This window comes from Saccostrea echinata, unplaced genomic scaffold (assembly GCF_033153115.1).
Source record: "Saccostrea echinata isolate AGI-Se365-2 ecotype Australia unplaced genomic scaffold, CSIRO_AGI_Sech_v1 ptg000054l, whole genome shotgun sequence".
NCBI classification, from domain to species: Eukaryota; Metazoa; Mollusca; class Bivalvia; order Ostreida; family Ostreidae; genus Saccostrea; species Saccostrea echinata.
In genome coordinates this window covers 27390382-27413543 of record NW_026889803.1, presented here as the reverse complement: position 1 = coordinate 27413543, position 23162 = coordinate 27390382, and the positions used below count along the sequence as shown (strand labels likewise).

General features: G+C 33.7%; 2 protein-coding genes across 2 annotated transcripts; one reads left to right on the top strand and one right to left on the bottom strand.

Annotated features, from left to right (window-relative positions):
• Positions 1–4575: 4575 nt before the first annotated feature.
• Positions 4576–8877, bottom strand: LOC133171650 (large ribosomal subunit protein eL13-like). The gene is made up of 3 exons (XM_061306438.1): positions 8614–8877; positions 5458–5631; positions 4576–4829 (listed from the first exon to the last, which is right to left on the bottom strand). The coding sequence occupies exons 1-3, from the start codon at positions 8857–8859 to the stop codon at positions 4611–4613; spliced, it is 639 nt and encodes a 212-aa protein (XP_061162422.1). The 5' UTR covers positions 8860–8877; the 3' UTR covers positions 4576–4610.
• A 1422-nt stretch (positions 8878–10299) lies between these two features.
• LOC133204574 (mannosylglucosyl-3-phosphoglycerate phosphatase-like) lies at positions 10300–23162 on the top strand. The gene is made up of 14 exons (XM_061340327.1): positions 10300–10327; positions 12480–12659; positions 12949–13035; positions 13174–13313; positions 13569–13694; positions 14145–14267; positions 14558–14723; positions 14901–14996; positions 15297–15464; positions 15873–16045; positions 17150–17227; positions 20564–20688; positions 21515–22041; positions 22909–23162. The coding sequence occupies exons 2-13, from the start codon at positions 12491–12493 to the stop codon at positions 21897–21899; spliced, it is 1836 nt and encodes a 611-aa protein (XP_061196311.1). The 5' UTR covers positions 10300–10327; positions 12480–12490; the 3' UTR covers positions 21900–22041; positions 22909–23162.

Genomic DNA, 23162 nt, shown 5'->3' with positions numbered 1-23162 from the left:
ACCGAAAGATTTTGCTAGATATTTTACACTAGGCAAAAGTTATGTTATTATAATTTTCAGTAATATTTCTAGTATAAATACATATACCAACAAATATTACTCAAGACCCTTCTAAAAGTTTCTTTTGTCGTATGTGACCACCACCCCCCCCCCCCCCATTTCCGCGTCAATAAAAGCTACCAAATTATTTGCCTGCAAGGAAATGCAGAAATTATTGTTTTGTTTTTAAGAGGAAATACTCCTTCTTCCGATTTACTCCTTCCTCGCCTTTGCAGTTTGAAAATTCCTAAATCCGCCAAATTTTGCTTAAATCAATATAAATGGCAGTTTGGACATTAAAACTTGTTTGAATGCAAAGAAAAGTTCATTAGTACTAAGTACTAATTTTGAAAACCAGTGACAAAAAGTTAATTGCTCTAATTTACAACTCCTTTCATAAGGGGGTAGAAAATTCATAAGGGGGTATCAATTGAAATCAGGCTGAAAACATCACCAGATTTTCAAATACTCATGGAAATGGATAAATGACACTTAAATCTCACCGTATGTTTTACTTATGTAAAATTCATCATATGAGATTGATAAAGTGATAAAATACATTATTTTTTTAACTTGTTATCTCATTTGAAATGGGTAATAAAATGACTATTTTCCTCTTTTTAATCTTTAACCACCCCCCCCCCCCCTCCCCTGAGACAACATAACATTTGGAATTATTTTGTGAAATAACGTTTTCAATTCATAAAAACTGAAAACAAGGATTTGTTGTTTCGCGGGGAAAGATGTTTTGAAGACCAATTTCCATTATCCATTAATTTCTATAGTGAAAAATTTTCTCAAATTTAAGATTTATGATCTCTTTCTTTTCCCAAATAAGTTATGTTTTACATGCGCGGTACTGGGGGGGGGGGGGGGTCCGGACCCCCCGGAATATGTAGTGCTATTTAATGCATATACTAAATCAACTAAAAGTGACCTTGGAAACCCCCCCCCCCTTAGAAAACGCGGATCCGTGTTAAGTTGGTATGAAAAGTCTTGGATATGAAGCATAAGAAGCCACCCCCACCACCACCACCACCATGAAATATGTTTTTTCACGTTTTGGAAAGGAGTTTACGTTTTTTTCTTGTAAAGATATTTCTGGGTTGGATTTTTTTTTAACTGGGGTGGACCCCTCCTGGAAAAAAAAATCCTGGATCCGTGCCTGGTTTTATGAAAATTCAAATACATATCAATATAGATATGAAAATATATTCAGATATGTGTGGCAGTTGGCAGTAAGCAGTGAACAGTTGGCAGTAAGCAGTGAGCAGTAAGCAGTTGGTTGTCGTATAAGGATTCCAAAAGAGAGGGCAAACATTTTTTTTTTTTAAAGATGATCTAGGAGACCCATTCTTATACGTTTATGGCCTAAACAAAAATGAACACGACAAAAACTGAACAAACACATTATGATCCAATTAAGAATGGAACTGTCTGAATTCATTGATTAAAATAAAAATAAAAAATCTCTGAAATCAATATAGAATTACAACATTTTCAAAGACTGCTATTTTCAGAGATTTTGGATTTTCATTTTATCAATGCATTTAGGCAGACATAGGAAAACACACATTCTGAAACTGAGCCAATCTGAACACACAAAAAGGTGCACAGGACTGAAAAAAATATATGCACAACAAAATTCCTACACTTAAGGATATCAGATCCTCAGATAGGAACGATAACTCTTAAATCTATTATTTAATTTTAATAGTCTCAAAATGAAGCTTGAAATTGAAATATTTTCTTGCAACAATTTTCATTTTATGCATCTCAATATGATTTAAGGTTCGTATAAAAAGTTGACATTGAACCCCACAAAAGTACAAAAATAAATCATTTTCAGAGAAATCAAATTTCATCTAATCTAGTATTAGATCCCAATGCTTATTAGCATGATATGAAATTAGAAGTGATCTGGGATGTCTTGCAATGATAACACAAACTTTTTACACTATGTATTTTATAACAATTGAAGTAAATAGAAGAACTAAAATACTGTGTAAGTGTGCAAAACATGCCATTTTCTCCAAATGCCTGGATACCTATAATTTTGAATCAAAAAATATATTTGTTGATCAGTTTTCAATTAGAAAATCCATAACTGGTGCTTTTATTCGCATGTACTGAAAATATATTTGAGATGTGATAATTTTCCCTGATATGATTAAAGAAGATGGGTGAACAAGGCGGGCGAAGTGCCTACAGTGTGACAAACACAAAGTGAAAAATAAAATCTCAATTATATCAAAATTTTCTTTGATATTCCATCTAACATTAAAGTATACTTTATGTAAAATCTCTACAATTTACAATCTCACAAAGACTAAAATATGCTACGAAATAGCATACACACACTGAAGAGGACAAAAAGGATCATTTTGTCATACTTAAACAAAATTTTTCGATCTGAATGGGTCTTCGCTCCATTTTTTGGTTTACAAAAACATGGAGCAAGGACCCACTATACCTTACAAGTACACTTTTATGACAAAACGTTCGCATCTTTCCAAGAAATACTTGAAGTCCATTAAGTTGTCATATCACAAACATGATTTAAATGTCACTATTCATCAGGAGCTGTGTAGCGTAGTAGTTAGCGTGTTAGTCTCAAAGCAATATCATACTCCGGATTTTTATTGTTAGGGGTTCGAATCCCACGAATACCATTTCATTTCTTAAATAAAAGAATAATTTTTTCTGAGATCTTTTTTCCTCAGAAAAGTCTTGTTGATCATAATTTCATAAATTTCAATAATGAGAACTTTACTTTAAATACTTAATTCACAAATTGAATACGATTTTTTTTAATATCTGAAGCTATAGGCATTCTGCGCACCTTGTTCACCCATCTTCTTTACTGATGAACTTTGAAGAAATCTATGGGTAAATACACGTTATTCTGTGAAATCCAAGACATTTTTGTGAGCATTTTCAATTACCGGTACTGAAAAGCTAATTTTCAGAACCTGAGGATCAGACTACCTTAATCGAATTCTCTGATTAGTTGCTCAAAGGCTTTTTAAATATCAGAAACGAAAGTGTTTCACAGACAGAATGAATAAAATTATGACATTGACCTTTGGATCTCAAAATCAATTGGGGTCTCCTTTAGGCCATAGACGGTTGTGTTATAAAATTCTAAGTAAAAGCTCAAATGCTTTTCAAGATATCGCCCGAAAGTGTTGCACACAGAAAGAATGTATGAATTTATGACCTTGGCCTTTGGACCTCAAAATCATAAAAGATTTTTTTAGGCCATATGGAGCTGTAGTGAAGTCAGCAAGGTGTTATAGTCTGCCACATTTCTCCTCATTAGCCATTATTAGGCAATCTTTAAAAAATCGCTTGCTTGCCCTCTCTAACTCGGGATAAAAAAGGAGATGGGCGAACATAGCGTGCAGAAAGCCTATGCCTTCAGAAATATAAAAATCATGTTCAGTTTGTGAATTTAATATTCAGAGTAAAGTTCTCATTATTGAAATTTATGAAATTGTGATAAACAAAACTTTTCTGTGGAAAATTTTCTCGGAAAAATTTATTCTTTTATTAAAAAAAATTAATGTGGTATTCGTGGGGTTCGAACCCTAGCAATAAAAATCCTGAGTATCATTTTCTTTCGAGACTAGCACGCTAACCACTAGACTACACAAGTCCTGACGATATGACCCTTGACTTAATGAACTTCAAGTATTTCTCGAAAAGATGCGAATGTTATGTCATAAAAGTATATTTTTGAGGTATAATGGGTCATTGCTCCATATTTTTGGTAACCAAAAAATGTATATTTTTATGCAAACTTTGAGAATTAACTTTCAAAAAGGTGGAGCCAAGACCCACTCATATCGAAAAATAGTGTTATAGTATGCGAAAATGACTCTTTTTCCCCGCTCTAGTATGTGTCTAATATTTCACAGGCAAATAATTTCAATCTTTGCGGGATTTTTGCAAATTGTAGAGATTTTACATAAGTATATTTTAATGTTAGACGAAATATCAAGGAAAATTTTCATATAATTGAAATTTAATTTTTCATCTTCATGTTTGTCACACTATAGGCTTATCGCTCGTCATGTTCACCCTTCTCCTTTAGGTAGGATGGTAGGGGGAAGATTTTTTTTTCAATTCAAAAACACCTGCGAATATGAAGTTAAAATAGTAATTAATAGGTGTGAAAACTTCGGAATGAATAAAAAAAATTTCCAGAGGTTAAAAAAAAGATTCGAGTTGGGCCATTTTTAGTAAGTCAGTCAGGAGAGGGCAAACAAACAACTTTTTAAAGATGACCTTAGTCATTTGGTCATCGATTGCCAGGGTTCTTATTCAGTTTGTTGCCCCTCAAATTATGAGAAAACATTTTAGAATCCCTACATACATGTTAACTCCAGAATCTCAAAATAAGAACCTGAGAAATAAAATGTATAAAATACATGTATAGGAGAGTGTTGAAAATATACTAGAACCTCAGTGAGGGAGAAAGTGGTGTTCTAAGCTTTACTCTTTATACAAAAGTCCTAAATAAACAAACAAGAATTCTTTGTACACATTTATTGTAAAGACTGTGAAGTTTATTTCTTGGGCTTATTAGCTTCTTCCTCAGCCTTTTCTTTAGCTTTCTTCTCACGGTAGCCCTGCAGTCTCTTGGCAGCACGGGCTTGACGAAGAGCGGTGAAAGCACTGAATTTCTTCTCCTCATCTGTAATCTTCCTGGCTTTTTCTGGTTTATAGGTCTTTCTGATTGGCATAACTGGGCCAGACAGTTGTGTAGCCATCTTGATCTCCTCTTCCTAAAGAAAAAAATCATAGAACATTTACATAAGTAAGGTAAGTCTATCACTTGTGATAAACAAATAACAGAAAATTTTGGAATACATCCCTTAAATATTTCCGATACTTTAAGCAAAAATGTTCAGGTACAGGGGTTGTCTAAGCTCAATTTTTAAATATCAACTGTTCTCTTAAATATTCCCCTGTATAGCTGTTTTCTCCATCCTTCCATGAATTAGCATGATTAACAACAAATATAATAGTACATGTGTACAGTCAAAGCTTTTTATCTTGAACTCGAAAAAACTTTAAAGATATCAGACGATTCGAGATAACAAGGGTAAAAAACACAAGAAAAAGTGGTTGGGATTTCCAACACACTTTGACATATCCCTTGTATTTGAGATATATTGGTGTTCAAGATAAGGAATTTCAACTGTATAGAGTTTAACATGAGATTGCGTTCTTCAAACCTCAAAATCATTTGAGTGTTAAAAAAATGCAAATAAATCAGCCATAATAAACAAAATGTATTATACATTATCACTTCAATATTACATACTAAGTGAGTGAGAATATACACTCAACATGACTTGAACCTTCTGTACAAAGAAAATCAACAAATACAATAAAATGAAATTTTCTTACTGTGGCATCTCCTTTCTTGGGATTGCTCTGTTTCTTGGGGAAGAGGATCAATTTGGATTTGTACTCCTTCAATCTCTGTGCATTTTGCTGTAAGGACTCCAGACTCTTGTTACGGCGCCTGTAATCCACGGCAATTCCAATGGTGAGAGCTACTTTTTTGTTAATTCCAGCAGCCTAGAAAGGACAGAATAATTAAATCCGTTATCAACTTGTCAACTAATTTCAGTCGAGATTCAACAGATGACACTATTATTTTTCAGTTTATTACAGGTGTACTTGAACATTCGTTAGAATTAATCAAAGAATCTTTGAATTGACTGCAAGTTTTAAATTATTTAGAGAAAAAAGATCATAAGTCATCACTTCTGGAGTTCAAGTATAGTCTCTGCCCCCCACCCCCTCCCTGAAAAAGGAGGAGAAAAGTAGATGGAAGCAAAGTATTACCAAGAAATTCAAATGAGACCCGACCATGGTCAAAACTGACTGAAAATTTCTAAAAGATAAGGGTTTATTAAGTGAAGGTCACATGAACACAAAGATTGCTGCATTGTGATAGTTGTTGATCAACTTTGTTAAAGCAGAGAAATAAACAGAGGATATCTATATTGTGTGATTTGATATCTGCTTTATACAACAAGTTGAAATGGTGTATATTTGCGAGGCTTGCTGAGCGAATATACACCATTTCAACTCGTTGGATAAAGCAAATATCAATTCACACAATTATAGATGTTCTATTTATCTCGTACGATTTTTGCTTTTAATAAAACTTTGAGATAACCCCTGTGAATCTACATTAATTGATTTCTACCCAAATCGATGACATGTAAATTGATGACATCGCACTGTTGATGTTGACATGCAGAAAGCAGAAAGAAAGTTATCTGTAGATACAAAACATGAAATCTTGGAATGATATCTGCTGCATATAAAACATATGTGACAATCTGTTGGAGATTCATTTTAATAACTTTTGACTGGAAGTTGTATAGTGTTGTAAGGACTGAGGGATTATAAATCCTGTTTTAAATTTTTTTCCGTACAGCGACTGACAGTGCTAGGCTACTTGTAGATCCATGGTAAGTTATATAGTATATTGTAGGAAAGCATTGTTGAAAGTGACTAGACTTGCCAGTATGGTCAAATGAATCTTGCACCACCAACTTCACTGCTAGGCCTAACGTTTCCAATGAGAATGATTGAAAGGCAGGGTTGGCAAAAAACTGGGAAATAGTCGTATTTCCCAGGACGGTGGGAAATACTGGTATTTACCGGGAATTACTGGTATTTCCTGAGAAATATGAAATAGCTACATATTTCTTTCATATTGACATGAAGTACAACCTTATTGGCTAAGATATCTACCTGGTATCACTTTCCATGATTAAAAAATTCTGGTTTCCAAGTAATTCATTTTATATAATCATAACACAGCATATTTATATACCAGTCATGAGTGTCATTTGTTTCATGCTTGAGTCAGATCTAGTCTATAAAGGTCCATGAAATTAACCCAAAGATCCCAACTGGGGTTTTTATCTAAGAAAATTCTTAAATGTAGAGTATGGTATAAATATCAAACCTAAGAATAAGCCTTTCAGTTCTACTCAAGGTAATTATCTCTTAAAACAGGAGCACAAAACTGTCCAGATCAATTTGTTAAAACAACATGATATTTTGTAATGACTACAGTGTTTATAGAAGGATTAAAACAAGTTGTTTTTTTTTTTGTTCTTGGATTTATAATTAATAAACTTAATAATTTTACAAAACTGAAAAGAAACTTAATTTGGAAAACTTCAGTTTTATACAGCCAGGGAAATGTTTCAGAATGCTTATGGGTATGGGACCTGGAGTAGTGATACATTCTGAATATGTTCAATTGCAATTTGAGACATATTCCATATTATTCATCTTCTGTTTTTATGTTTATTTCATATTTTAATTTTGCATAAGATTGAATGAATTAATGAAATAAAAAACTTTAACTTTGTATTTCCCACTTAAGAGAAATTTGTAGTATTTCCTGGGACGGGAAATACCGGTATTAACCAGTGGTAATTCCCACCACTGGTATTTCCTGGCCAACCCTGTTGAAAAGGGGCAGGGGGGAGGGTTTAAACATTCGTTATCACAGTATCCAGTAAAAAAGAAGAAGACATATCATTGAAGTAAAACAAGTCTTTTTTTTGTTTTTAACAAACATTTTTGCTCATCAGCATTCATTTGATAATGCAAGAACGTTCACAAATAAAAAAAAAGTTTCAATAAATTTACATCTTGAAGCTAGGGGTTGTGTCTAAACTGGAAGTGTTATTGATAAAACATATCCATGAATAAAGCAATAAAGCATAGCTTTATTGTCTGAGTACTATCCACCACATTTATGAGATAATTAAATCATGTTATTATGTCTCAGATGAAATACTTCTCTTTCCGTAAGAAAAGAAAATCATGAGAAGGAATACTGATGACAACAATAAGGGCATTTGGGGTTCCTTTCTGTACAAAAATAAGGTACATTTCAGACGAAACTTCATCTTGTCAGACAGACCCTTTCACTCTGTCAGACCAAATGTCTAACAGTGTTTTAAAATTTTGACAACTCTGATGTAACTTGACTTGACTTGACTAATTAAATTTGTCTTGATGTTTCAGGAAGACTCATAGATATGTCTGAATGTAAAAATCATCGCTACTAAATAAAATATTTTATGCCTAAAATCCTTATAGATAGTTTTCATATGACGTATTTTCTCTACGAGTTATTTCCCTTGGCCACCATAATGGTGGTCAACCTGGTAATTTTTCCTCTTTGTCTTACCAAATCTAAGAGGGTGTATCAGAAATATTTGGGGAAAAAACTTTATAGAATAAAAATTATGAAATAAAGGAGGCTTTAACAAATGTATATTTTTCAGAAAAACAATGCTAAATTTAAAGTTGGTTGAATAATGAAGGAATATGAGCATGTTGACCTCCAATATGGCGGCCAACGGGAAATAACTCTTGATAATTTGGGCCTACTGAAAACTATCTTTTTTCACAATTATATTTCATACCCCATTATTCTAGCACGTACATTTAAATGACACAGTCAATCAGCAACTGAGCTTATTTTTTTGAATTCAAGTTTATTTTGTTAACAAGATTTACCTTCAACTCATCCAGTGTGAATCCCTTGCCTGCCCTGATTTTAGTGTTGTATTTAAAAGTTGGGCATTTAACAATTGGTCTAAGAGCACCTGCTACAGGTCGGGGAGCGATACGGCGTGCCTTTTTAAGTCTGTTATCATGCCTCCTCTTCTTCCTGGCAGGCTGGTTGAACCAATTCCTCACATAGCGCTGCCAGTCTTTATGAAAATGCCCATTCGGGATAACGTTGTTCCTCTTTGGGGCCATGCCTACATAAAATGTGTCCACAATAAATTATACATTTACAAGCTGAAGCATTTTTAAAGTGTAAAATACCAAATTTGTGTCACAATTGATGAAATATGATTTATTTCTGATAAAATGATTGGACTTTAGAGTTCAAAAGCAATTGACATGTTTCATATACAGGTCCAGTACAATCAGTACATTTAGCTACGTAGCTAAAATTACCTACCGTAGCTTTATTTACCTACCTCAGGTAGCTTTATTTAGCTATTTCAAGGCAACTTTTCACAATTTTGCTTTTTATTTTAAAAAGACAAAAAGTCGCAAGAAAATGTCTACTAATATTTATTCTAGGTATCATTTAAAAATCAATCTAAAGCAGAGATAGTTTTACCATTGCTGCGTTTGATCACTTTTAAGGAAAATATGTATTCCCACTGTTTGAGTAACTGTACACACCTTGTGCGCGATGAGGCATGGATAAGTATGATTACTTCACATTGTGCTCATGTCAACCAAAACTGGTTTTCTTTGTTATTACACTCAAGAAGTAACTGTTAGGTCACAAATTAACTGTTGTATATAGCCCCAAAACTTTTAGAACTTTGATTGCAATTGCGCAAAAAAAGACGCATCTCCAAGAGTGATTTTTTCATGAATTGTTTTCAGATGAGTTCAAAGTTGAAAATTATCACTGCATCAAAGAGCAATTTTCTGCACTTTCTGGGAAAAATTCTTATTTAAGAAATAAGTCTGATTTAGTAGCTAAACAAAGCTACTTCAGGTAGGTAAATAAAGCGATGTAAGTAATTCAAGCTACGTAGCTAAATCTAGTATAAGCAATGAAAAACACATCCAACACTCCATTTTTTCTTTTTAGCAAATGCCCTGCAAAACCTTGAAAGTTGACCGACATAATTATTCAAGTTTTGCAAACTCTGACCTCTGATTAAATGTATGTTTACAACATTTATTCAAAATATAAATGCAATGAAATAGCACTCTTCGGTAACAGCAAGTTTTCAAGATTGTTCCAAGGAAATAACAGTTGCGATTTTCACGATGATACCCATCCACACTTAAGTGATAATTTCTAGAATTGAATTCTATGGGACTTTCCCCATAACTGACGTAAAACAATAATCCAAATTTTATAAAACCAAATTTCCTACTTAAATAGTCTTAGATCTCTGTGTGTAAACAGTCATATATTTTCGTCACTTATTACGTTTCACTACTTCATTTCAAGAAAAAACTCTGATGTTTACTTTTGTATCGATCTCTTTCGTGTATATATAGTTTTATTTATCTTGTATAACAAATGATGTTGGGGATATTGCTAGATATATCAGAGATACAACGGTCTGTCATACCTCAAACCGATGGCCGACGTGAAAAGGAAGTACAAAAGAGTTCCAATCCGGAAGAATCAAAATATTCGAAGCAGATGAAAAATATTGATTGCTCATATTTTTCGTCATATCCTTATGTAAGTATTTGCTTTGAAAATTAATTAATTAGAATGAAGCTTTGACAACTTCTAGAAGTTAATGCTTTAAATGCCACGACTTTGTAAGAGTGTATTTGCAAATTCCAATGACTAAAAATCGGGCGGGGGGGGGGGGGGGGGGATTAAGCATTGCTGTGTGGCAACGGTGATACATTTTTTAAAGGTGTGCATGAAATTACGTGAATGTGTTTTTTTTAATAAGAATTTAATTAGCTGATATTGCTAATCAACATAATTCCTGCATACATACAGTGAGGCCCTGTATTAGTTACGTCAGTTTAAGAATTAAGATAGAGTATAAAAGCTAATTAAAAGTTATGCAATGTATGTTGATATATTTTGTCAGACTTATATATATATATATAAAGATTATATGTCATATATTATGTCATGACACATACAGCCAAAGGCTTCAAAATAACTTTTTACTGAATATGTTTAATGACTTATTTCTATGTGTAATATCACTTATGGTGGATTTAACATCTTTTAAATGGAAATAAATGTCAATTTAAAGTTTCAAAGCCACATTTGATAAAAACTGTAACTTGATAAAATGATTGTGATTTTTTTTTCTCCTTTAAAGGTGCTTAGACACAGATTTGAAGTTAATATTTTCTCAAAATTTCTGTATAATATCACGACTTATATATTGCAATAGCATTTCACACGAAAATATAATTAAAAACTTATTTTATCTGGAAATTTTTGGAACTATGAATTCCTGGACGCGTTTGATTAACACATCCTTGCACTTTCACAAATTTTATTTTTATTCTTAATATTTAAGAAAAGAAGCGATTTTGTTCTGTATTAATGAAAAACATTACATCTATAATCCAGAAAATTCAGAGTAGAAATGTGCGAAAGCAAACCCCCTCACTAATATCGTCAGCCCGTGCTCAGTGTTGTGTACAGAGTTTAACAAATTGAATACACCCGTGAAACGTAAACTGTTTCTGTAAACAGGGCATGAGCTCTGTTATTGTTAATGTTTACGATTCACCGGGTGAGTTCAATTGTTAAAGTCTGCACACACCACTGAGCACGGACTGACAATACTGTGAGTGGGTTTTGCTTTCAAACATTTCTACTCTGAATTTTCTGGATTATAGTTTTAATACTTTTCATTTATACACAACAAAACTGCCACTTTTCTTAAGCATTAAGAATAAAATTAAAAATTGTGAAAGTGCAAGGATGTGTCAATCAAACGCGTCCAGAAATTTGAAGTTTCAATAACTTCGAGATGAAATAAGATTTTTATTATATTTCAGTATGAAATGCTATAGCAACATATAAGTCATGAAATTATACAGAAAATCTGAGAAAATATTAACTTCAAATCTGTGTCCAAGCACCTTTAAAAAACGTACAGAGATTTTCCTCTCAAAAGAATTGAAAAAAGAGTAATGTTTTTATACATAGTCCACAGTAATATTATAGAAATTAATTGCAGTCATTCTTGTAAGTATTTAAATTTTGATCACGAACTGTAAGATCCCATACTTCAAAAATATAAATCTAGTCAACAATGGATTATGATCATGATAAAATAAAGAAGAGTGCAAGGAAGCACAATTCATGCAGCTCTATATTTATAAAAATATAATTTTTAATTCTGACTTTTGTGTGTGTGTGTTACCTGTATTTTACCTGTAGCATTACTGTATAACTCATACTTGAGCCGTGTTGAGTAGGTTTGTTTGCATTATGTGTCAGGCCAGTAAATCTCTCAAGTTTAACATGTTTAAATGTACACATGTAATAAAAAATGCATCTTTTGAGACCTTGTGTGTACATGTATAAGACTCTGTGTAAACAAGTTTTTATCAATTGTTCTTTTGTTGCTTGCATTCATCTGTCACTGCAATGACTGCATTTGGTAGTTTGATAAGGTTTTTATATGTACATGCATGCATGATTGTTTGCAAATGTTATCCATTATAAAAAAAAAAACACACATACACAGGAAACTCAGGAAATGTACCGGTACTATGTTTTATCTTTTAAAAAAAATTTCTTCTTTTACCTATTAGAGTATCCCAATTATTATTTTTTTTCTTTTCACATTTATACTGAAAGAGGAGTAGGGTACTAGATTATGTAATGATTTTATGTTAATTAACAGATGAAAGAAGGATGCCACAAAATGATCTAGTAATCCTTCACTTCAATGATGTATATAACCTTGAACCTCAGAAAGATGAGCCTGTGGGTGGGGCTGCTAGATTTGTTGGCTGTGTCAAATCCTACCAGTCACTGAACCCCCTGGTCCTGTTTAGTGGGGATGTACTGAATCCTTCATTGTGTAAGTCATTTTTGAAATTTCATGTATAATAGTTATCATAAGTTATGTACATGTCATAATCATGTTGATAGTTTTGTCCCCCACTTTGGATAAAGTGAGGGGACATTTAACCTCAGTCTGTCTGTTGATCTCTGTAAGTCTGTCACAGAAACTTGTAACCTTGGTCAAAACTTTTGAATGAGAAAAAGTAAGGTTTTCATATTTCAAATTTAAATAGCATTTGTATACACTATGCAAAACTAAAAATCTAAATGTTTTAAAACTTCACTCTTTTTTTTTTTTTTTTAAGTGAGCATATTCTTAAAAGGTGAACAGATGATACCAATCCTAAATGCAGTAGGCACACATGCTGCAGTGTTTGGAAATCATGACTTTGGTAAATGTTTTTCTTGGATAAAACTTAGATTTTTGTTTATATTAACTGTAAAAATTAAGTGAAACGAAGAGTATGAGTGTTCTGATATTTAATTGTTTCAAAGGTCAAATATTGTATACCTGTAATCTTAACTGCTAGATTTTGGAGTTGATCATTTGTGTGAGATGACAGAGAAGACCAAGTTTCCATGGTTACTCAGTAATGTTACAGACAACTTGACCAAAAAATCATTGGCAGATGGACAGGAGTCATGTGTTATTGAATGGAATGGGTATAAGGTAAGGGTGTTTATCATTATTAACCTGTACAAGGCTATAAAGAGGTATACTTGTAAATAAGAACATACTATTAACTATTACATCTTTGCTAGCCAAGGTTTTCTGATCTAATTCACTCCTTGTAAGCCCAAGGGTTTGTGAGGAGTGGAGTGGATCAGAAACCCTTGGTTAGCAAAGATGATTCTCTTAAGTGAAAAGCATTAATAAGCATTAAAAGTACAATTCTGGTTCAGGTGTTTGTTTTATTTTTATTAGGTAGGAGTGATTGGCTTAGTGGAAGAGGAGTGGATTGATACTCTAGCAACATTGGACCCAGAAGATGTTACATATATAGATTTTGTTTCTAAAGGGAAAGAACTCTGCAAGGATTTAAAGCAAAAGGTAGCATTCTCTTACACTGTTTATTTCTTTTTTTTTTCATTTTAAGTGAAACATAATTATAGAACACCTTTTTTCAGTTTGTAAAGTTAAAAAAAACAGCTGTAAAACAATTAAGTAGTGTTACCTGCTATGAACCCAGAATTAAATCACTTTATATATGATTAAAGGGGGAACACAAGTAAAAAAAAATTGTCAGAGATAAAAGGCCTACAGTTCATTCATTTTTGTGTTCGTAGACTTTATAAAACTTAATGTGTCAGAAATGTTGGAAAAAAGAAATTGTTAAGATTTCAATTATACACATTTTTATGTTAAGGTTCAATTAACCTCTAAATACAGGTACAGGTAAATACTCTAAATATAGTTGCTCTTTGTGTAAATATTCTGCATTAACTTCTCACAGATTTCAGTTAACTACAACTTTTTATGATTGTGCATGGTAAATTTCAGGGAGTTGATTTAATTGTCGCCTTGACTCACATGCGATGGCCAAATGACCGGCACCTTGCAGAACAAGTACCAGATATTGACATCATACTTGCAGGTCATGATCATGACTACGGTCTAGAGATAGTGAGTGTTCTCATACACTGGCTTTTCATAAATCATTGGAAAGATTATTTCATGTTAAAAAAGCCCCTTTTATCAAATTATTTTGAAATACAATGACAAATTTCCTTTTAATAGTTACTTTTTTTCTTCAAGTGCAGTGAAAATCATGTCATGTTGAAACTTGAAAGAAAATTGTGTATGTACATAAATTGCCTTTTAAGGCATCGTTTTCTATAAGAAATACAAAATATCAAATGTAAAAAAAAAATTCATTTGAAGAAAAATTAGTCAAATATATTTCCATCTCCTAGGTTAATGACATCAACATTGTGAAAAGTGGAACTGATTTCCGTAACCTTAGTAAGATCACCATTAAGAGGAATGGACTTCGCCTTCATGTGGACATTGAGAAGGTGGACGTCACGTCTAATATCACAGAGGATCCAGAAACCTTGGAAATTGTCAAACATATGCAAGGTTGATATAACATTTTATTGATAGTGAAAAAGGAATTGATCTCTTGTCAGACCTAATAATAAGAAGTCATCAGTGATTTAGGATAATATTTTTTTTGTAAATTATATAAAATATCAACTTTATCAAGTTTTTCATTACAAAATGTATATGTAATATATTGATTGTACTTATATTTAGGTGACATTAACAGTAAAATGGAAGAAGTATTGGGATATATGAATGTGGAACTTGATGGCAGATTCTCTGCTATAAGATCAAGGGAAACAAATCTAGGTATGTTTATCAGAAATTCTGGTAGTCTTTGTTTTTATATAATTTAACTGTGTTTTATTCATATACCATATCTCTAGCAACACATTGATATCTTTGCTTATGTTTAAAGATGATACATACCATTAATAATTGTAAGTTTCTCCCCAAATCTGGCATCGGTTTGAATGGAGTCTTTAGCATGATTGAGCAAATCAGATGCATTGTGGTACTATAAAAGGCATATACCAGTAATGGGGTATGTATCTGAAACATTTTAACATTTTTCATTTTGAAAGACTTGGCTTGTGTTATTCTTTGTAGGAAACTTTGTGACAGACATTATGTTGGAGATTTCTCAAGCTGACTGTGCTATTCTAAATTCTGGGACATTCCGATCAGACAGGATCCACCCTAAAGGCCGCTTCAAACTCCGCGATTTACTCACCATACTCCCCCTGGTGGATGAGCTGGTAGTCATTGAAGTCACTGGTAAGAGGATATATTAAGAAGCAAGCGGGGTTTAGGATCAAGTATTGTGGGACAGAAATATCATCGTTATTACTTTATGCTGAGCAGCATTTCATTCAACTGGAGTAATATTTATTCTGGATTGTATACAAAATGAATCTTTTGACATTTGCCACCTGTATTGCTGGGAACATAGAGTTAGTTATTAAATTCCTCTCTAGTTTTTAAGCCAATCACAATTTGCAAAGTGCTGTTGCAATAGCTCATTTTTCAAAGAATGGCTTTTTCATAAATTTAACTCTGAAATGTGACCATGCAAGAATTGGTTATATACATGTATGTCTATTGCACTTATTTCTAGTGTATTTCTAAGTTTCTAAATTTGTGTCTTGTTTTAACCTAAATCAACATGATTTTACATTTAAACAGGAAAACAGTTAATAGAAGCATTAGAAAATGGTGTGTCAGCATACCCCAAATTGGAAGGTCGGTTCCCTCAAGTGGCAGGCATTACCTTTGGATTTAATCCCAGCAAGCCTAAAGGACAGAGAGTAGATCCAGAGCTGGTCAAAGTACAAGGGCAATTTATCGATCTAAAAAAAGTAAGACTACTCATACTGTGCATTCTTCCAGAGGAAAGCCTTATTTCTTAAAAAGAGAAAACTTACATTGTACAGTCAAATCTTGTTATCTCGAATCCGACGGACCAAAATTTAACTTCAAGATTTAACTTCGAGATATCAGATGATTTGAGATACAATAACCATGGTTAAAACATAAAAAAAAATAAATGGTTGGGACTGCCAACTCACTTCAACATATACCTGGTATTCGAGATATCAGTGTTAGAGATAATGAACTTCAACTGTATGTATAAGTATTTATTCTTAACTTTAACTTTTCAAGAATTTTCAAGAATTGCAAGGCTAATTTACCAGTTTTATATGCAGATATTCATAAACTTTGAATATATTCAAATTGATTATATTCCAGTATGGAAAAGGTGAATACAAAAAGCATTGTAATCCACTGGGATATTGTTTTGTTAATCTAATTAAGTTTTGTGGGTGTCTTCCAACATTTTATGGTAAGAGTTTGAGGAAACTAGTGTAATAACCACACAATTTTATTATAATCTTACATCACACATTCAATTACACAGAACATCAGAAATTTAGTACATTTATTTTCTTACATTACACTTTGAGTGTGCACTGAAGTGGCTGAACTTTCTCTTTTAGAAATGATGACACCATTTTTAATATATGCAAAGTTGTAAGTAAGCTGTTGGTTGTTTTGAAAAGTTTGCAATGCTAAAAATGTGTGAATTTTTGGTAATACATTAAGTAGCATTGAAATGTTGGAGGAATTTAATATCTAGATAAAAAAAAATTTCAACCGATGGATTTACCGACCAATCAAAAGCTTACTAGGTTTAAATTCACATAAAAGATACTATTAATAGCTTCTGCATTAGATTATTTATATAATTTAAATGCGTAATGGCGTTATTCTAAATGCAAAATATTACAAGCACTACTATGAACTTGAACATGTGCCGAAGAAAAGTTTGAGGTTTTTTATCTCTGAAAATGCATAGTGATATAAAGTTAACTAGTGTTTTGTCAGAAAATATCTTGTCATATGAGGTAAAAAACTGCAAAAACTGAAAGTTTTTTGAATTAACTTTGTGAATTTTTCAACAGAAATACAAACTCTGCACTAAGGAGTACCTTTCAGAGGGCAAGGATGGATATGATGTCTTCAAGAATTGCCCAGTGTTGGTAAGGAAAGCATTTTATCGAATTTTCTAAGAAATTTAAATATGCATATACTGGATTAATACTGGTAAATGTCTTCCTTAATTGCTACATCTTCACTGTCCAAGGGTGACAGTCTGCTCATCTCTTTTTGCTAGCCAAGGGTAACAATCTGCTTTTTAGCTCACCTGAGCCAAAGGCTCAAATGAGCTTTTCTGATCAAAATTTGTCCGTTGTCTGTCGTCGTCGTTGGCATCGTCGTAAACTTTTCACATTTTCATCTTCTTCTCAAGAACCACTGGGCCAAATTCAACCAAACTTGCCACAAAGCATCCTTGGGTAAAGGGGATTCAAGTTTGTTCAAATGAAGGGCCACGCCCTCTTTCAAGGGGAGATAATTAGGAATTAGTGAAAAAATAATGGCATCATTTAAAAATCTTCTTCTCAAGAACCACTGGGCCAGGAAAGATGAAACTTATGTGGAAGCATCCTCAGGTAGTGTAGATTCAAGTTTGTTCAAATCATGACCCCTGGGGATAGAGTGGGGCCACAATGGGGGATCCAAGTTTTACATAGAAATATATAGGAAAATATCTTTAAAAATCTTCTTCTTAAGAACAGTAAAGCCAAGATTGGTCATATTTATATGGAAGCATCCTCAGGTAGTGTAGATTCAAGTTTGTTCAAATCATGACCCCCGGGGGTAGGGTGGGGCCACAATGGGGGATCAAAGTTTTACATAGAAATATATAGGAAAATATCTCTAAAAATCTTCTTCTTAAGAACAGTAAAGCCAAGATTGGTCATATTTATATGGAAGCATCCTCAGGTAGTGTAGATTCAAGTTTGTTCAAATCATGACCCCCGGGGGTAGGGTGGGGCCACAATGGGGGATCAAAGTTTTACATAGAAATATATAGGAAAATATCTCTAAAAATCTTCTTCTTAAGAACAGTAAAGCCAAGATTGGTCATATTTATATGGAAGCATCCTCAGGTAGTGTAGATTCAAGTTTGTTCAAATCATGACCCCCGGGGGTAGGGTGGGGCCACAATGGGGGATCAAAGTTTTACATAGATATATATAGGAAAAAATCTTTAAAAATCTTCTTCTTAAGAAAAGCAAAGGCATGATTGGTCATATTTATATGGAAGCATCCTCAGGTAGTGTAGATTCAAGTTTGTTCAAATCATGACCCCCGGGGGTAGGGTGGGGCCACAATGGGGGATCAAAGTTTACAGAGGAATATATAGGAAAAAGTCTCAAGAACAGAAAAGCCATGATTAGTCAAATTGATATGGAGGCATCTTTGGGTAGTGTAGAATGAAATTTGTTCAAATGAGGGCCCCCGGGGGTAGGGTGGGGCCACAATGGGGGATCAAATTTTTACAAATGAATATATGGGAAAAAAATCTGCTGCTCAAGAACAACAAAGCCATTTGTTATATTGATATGAAAGCATCATCAGGTAGTTTAAAATTCAACACCCCCCCCCCCCCCTCCCTGTAAACTTTTCAATACTGTAACTGATTTTTGCTTTTTTTCCTAGCCAATGTGCTCAGGTGAGCGATGTGGCCCATGGGCCTCTTGTCTATTCTCACTAGCCAAGGGTGATGATCTCTTTTCAATTCTATCCTCTTTTCACTAGCCAAGGATGATGATCTTCTCTCCTCTTTACACAGCCAAGGGTAATGATATTCTCTCCTCCTCTCTACACCAGACAAGGATGACAACCTGCTCTTCTCCTCTTTACTCCAGACAAGGATGACAACCTGCTCCTCTCCTCTTTACACCAGCCAAGGAAGACAGCTGTACCTCTCCTCTTTACACCAGCCAAGGATGACAGCTGCTCCTCTCCTCTTTACACCAGACAAGGATGACAACCTGCTCCTTTCCTCTTTACACCAGCCAAGGATGACAACCTGCTCCTCTCCTCTTTACACCAGCCAAGGAAGACAGCTGTACCTCTCCTCTTTACACCAGCCAAGGATGACAACCTGCTTCTCTCCTCTTTACACAGCCAAGGATGACAACCTGCTCCTCTCCTCTTTACACAGCCAAGGATGACAACCTGCTCCTCTCCTCTTTACACAGCCAAGGATGACAACCTGCTCCTCTCCTCTTTACACCAGCCAAGGATGACAACCTGCTCCTCTCCTCTTTACACCAGCCAAGGATGACAACTGCTCCTCTCCTCTTTACACCAGCCAAGGATGACAACCTGCTCCATTCCTCTTTGCACCAGTCAAGGATGACAACCTGCTCCTCTCTTCTTTACATCAGCCAAGGATGACAACTTGCTCTCTCCTCTTTTTATTACTCAAGGGAGACGATCCATTCTTCTCATCTTTCACTAGCCAAGGATGACAACCTGCTCCTTTCCTCTTTACACCAGCCAAGGATGACAACCTGCTCCATTCCTCTTTACACCAGCCAAGGATGACAACCTGCTCCTCTCCTCTTTACACCAGCCAAGGATGACAACTGCTCCTCTCCTCTTTACACCAGACAAGGATGACAACCTGCTCCTCTCTTCTTTACACCAGCCAAGGATGACAGCTTGCTCTCTCCTCTTTTTATTACTCAAGGGAGACAATCCATTCTTCTCATCTTTCACTAGCCAAGGATGACAACCTGCTCCTCTCCTCTTTACACCAGCCAAGGATGACAACCTACTCCATTCCTTTTTACACTAGCAAAGGATGACAACCTGCTCCTCTCTTCTTTTCACTAGCCAAGGATGACAACCTGCTCCTTTCTTTTTTTCACTTACCAAGGGAGACAATCCACTTCTTTCCTCCTCCACTAGTCAAGGATGACAATTTGTTCCTCTCCTCTTTCACTTACCAAGGAAGACAATTCGCTTCTCTCCTCTTTTCACTTATTGTTTCTCGATATAGCTCCTCTTTCACTAGCCAAGTGTGAGAGTCCCCTTTTCACCAGCCAAGGGTAATCTGCTTGCCTCCTCTTTCACTGGTTAAGGGTGACCCTCCTCTTTTCAAAAGAGAAGGAGAGCAAATTGTTACCCATGGCTAGTGAAACTGTAATAACAGGTATCCAAGATAAATGATACATGTACTTTACATTTAAAATTTTATTTGGTATTTGATATACTTTTAAAAAAGCCTTTTTATATCCAGTAAAACTCATTTATATAATGGATATTTTTTTTTCTGAATCTTGAGTTATAAAGTTACACATTTACTACAAGCTACAATATATGAAAATGTTTCAAAATAAGATTAACAGGTACTCGGATAAGTACATCTTGTAATGAAATAGTCTTGACTGTTAATGAAAGTTGACCATATTTACATATATGTCAATGTTTCTCTATATTTTATTGTTTTCTTACACAAGGTAACCTCGGAGCAGTGTTGTTCACTAAGTACAGGAGTGAGAAACCATTTTGAATCCATTCAGATCATGAAAGGTGTCAAGGAATGCAAGTCTGGTCATAGACAAAGTCTAGTGGGGCTAGTTAGGTTGGTATATGCTCGGTATTAAATACATGTTCATGTATTCACTAACTGGGGGAATGAGGATAAAATCATTTGTATTCAGTGAATTCTTAATGGATTTGTGGATGAACTATATGTTTTTGTTGAATTTATTCTAAGGAGAATTTTGTGTTGACTAGTGGAAAACACATTTTTTCAAACTTTATTTAAGACAGTGCCAAATTATCCCCCCCCCCCCCCCTCCCAAAAATGCAAGTTTTGGTTGTTTTTTTTTTTTTTCTTATAGAAAACAGATGCAAAATATTAAGCTTAGTTGACAACATCCGCCACTATGAATGTGTTAAAAAAATTGTTTTTGATCAGGAGTAATTGTCAAATCAACTGGTAGAAAAAAAATTATCATTTAAATATCTATAAAATGTAACAAATAGTCAGTGACACTCACTTCTTTTAGCCCAATTGTGAATTGAAGCTTTTTAAGGAAAAATTTAAGTTAAATAAACCATGGGATCAAACAGAAGAAGAGCAAATTATCTGTTTGTTAAAAGTTGTTAGACATAACCAGCCTTGCAGTTTCAAAGCTCTATAATATTGACTGAGAAACAGTGGAATGCATATAAGCATGAAAAAAAAAGATATTTGAGTTTAGTCAAGAGGATTTATAATGAAAGAATTTAGCCTAGTTTTATGATGTTATTGTTGACTTAAATTGCCCTGACTTTTGCCATGGCCCTTTTGTTTTTGTTTTTGCATGAATTTGTTGTTTGTTTTTGTTCAAATGTTTGTATTCCTACTTTTGTGTTTCTGTGTTTTTGCATGCATTTTGTTTGGACTACTAACTGGACATCAGGAAGAGAGGGCTGGTGCAGAAGTTTATTTCTAACCTCAGAAAACGGAGCATGGCCCGCAAACTGGACCAAGCAGCCACCATATCCAAACTGGAGCGTCGCCTGAGTCGTCAAAAGAGCGTCTATAACGAGGAAGAGGAACAATGTCATCTTTCCCCTGAGGTTGAGGGACGTATAATTCTATTGGACGATCAGGTGAAGCCCTGTAGTGAGAGTGATGAAAAGACAAGTGTTGAAAATGTTGAAAACATAAGAGTTGAAAAGATAAGAGTTGAAAATACAGAGGGGGGAATCTTGAGATTCTGGAAAAATAAGGGGTTGATATTTGGATTGTCACTGATGTCATTGGGACTGATATGGTTTTTAAAAAAGAAAATAAACAAATAGTGATAAATGTTGTGATATAGAATTTTGAAGTACTGGTACATATGCTAGGTTGTAACAATTTTACATAGTATACCAATTGTATATGGATATTTTTGCTTTCTGAGTGTATATTGCAGGTCAGCTACATTATATCAAATGTTAGGTGAGTTATATGCACTGATTATATGTGGCAGTTGGTGAAACACAGCTTTTTATTTACTAAAAAATGACTGTCCTCTTAGTAGTACATGTAGTTAATAGTAGCATAGCTCAGCTGATTAATACAGATTCTTTATGGGTAACACTGCATTTGCAGACATTACTAACATTTGTGTAGCAGTTTGTTTAATTGAAAGAAATTATTACACGACTAGTACAATACAGTAAAACATGGTTATAGCGAAAACGCTTATAATGAATTCACAAAGTGATTTTCATTTTTGCAATTTCTGAAGCGGTACTTAAAGCACATCAGATATAGCAAATAACACTTATTACGATCAGAAATTGCCAATCCCTTGCACTTAATTTACTATAAGCTTGTTTTACTGTATTATTAATTATTCCACATTACATGTATAATGAATGTCAGGAATAGTCTACCCCAATTTGTAGCAAAAATAGCTATCCATAACACACTATACTGTAACACCATCAGTTAAATCATGAAAATAATGATACTATACCTGCTCTCTATATCCCATGCATGCTCTGTTTGTAGTGAGTAGAAATACATTTTGAAAGGGATATTTAATGCTCTAGATTGCAGTTCTACCAAGCAAGAATAAAATACACTAAAATTTAAAGAAAAAAAGAAGAGAAAAGTTATGGTTGTTTTTCTACTTTTTAATGATCAGATAAATTAATAATTTATTTATCAACTTAATGAAAGAAGTATTTTACATTGAAAAAATTAATACATGTATACAACAGGTATTCTATATATACGATTATATCACATATTTGTCTGGTAATGATTGTTTTGTTGTGTTGATCGAGTGATATATAATATTTATATCATTATTTTCAGATACAAACAGAAATGTTGGAACAAAAGATGCAGGCTTTGACACTTTGTAAGGAAGTGGACTTAGAGGAGGAAGGCGATACTGTTATAGCTAACCACTCTTTATTGATGTAGATCAAAAATAAGTTCTGTAATATTAGTTACCAGTACCTGATTTATAAGATAGATTTATTAGAAAGGCATGTGTATATTTTTTATGATTTTTTATTTACATTTTATTTATGTACTTTTCTTTAAATACATATATATAAGAGTTT

Coding starts and splice junctions, on each gene's coding strand:
- LOC133204574 (XM_061340327.1), top strand. CDS start 12,491: ATGCCACAAAATGATCTAGTAATCCTTCACTTCAATGATGTATATAAC. Junction 13,695..14,144: donor GCAAGGATTTAAAGCAAAAG/GTAGCATTCTCT, acceptor GGTAAATTTCAG/GGAGTTGATTTAATTGTCGC. Junction 15,465..15,872: donor GGTAGTCATTGAAGTCACTG/GTAAGAGGATAT, acceptor ACATTTAAACAG/GAAAACAGTTAATAGAAGCA.
- LOC133171650 (XM_061306438.1), bottom strand. CDS start 8,859: ATGGCCCCAAAGAGGAACAACGTTATCCCGAATGGGCATTTTCATAAA. Junction 5,632..8,613: donor TCACACTGGATGAGTTGAAG/GTAAATCTTGTT, acceptor TGTCCTTTCTAG/GCTGCTGGAATTAACAAAAA. Junction 4,830..5,457: donor CCAAGAAAGGAGATGCCACA/GTAAGAAAATTT, acceptor TTTTTTCTTTAG/GAAGAGGAGATCAAGATGGC.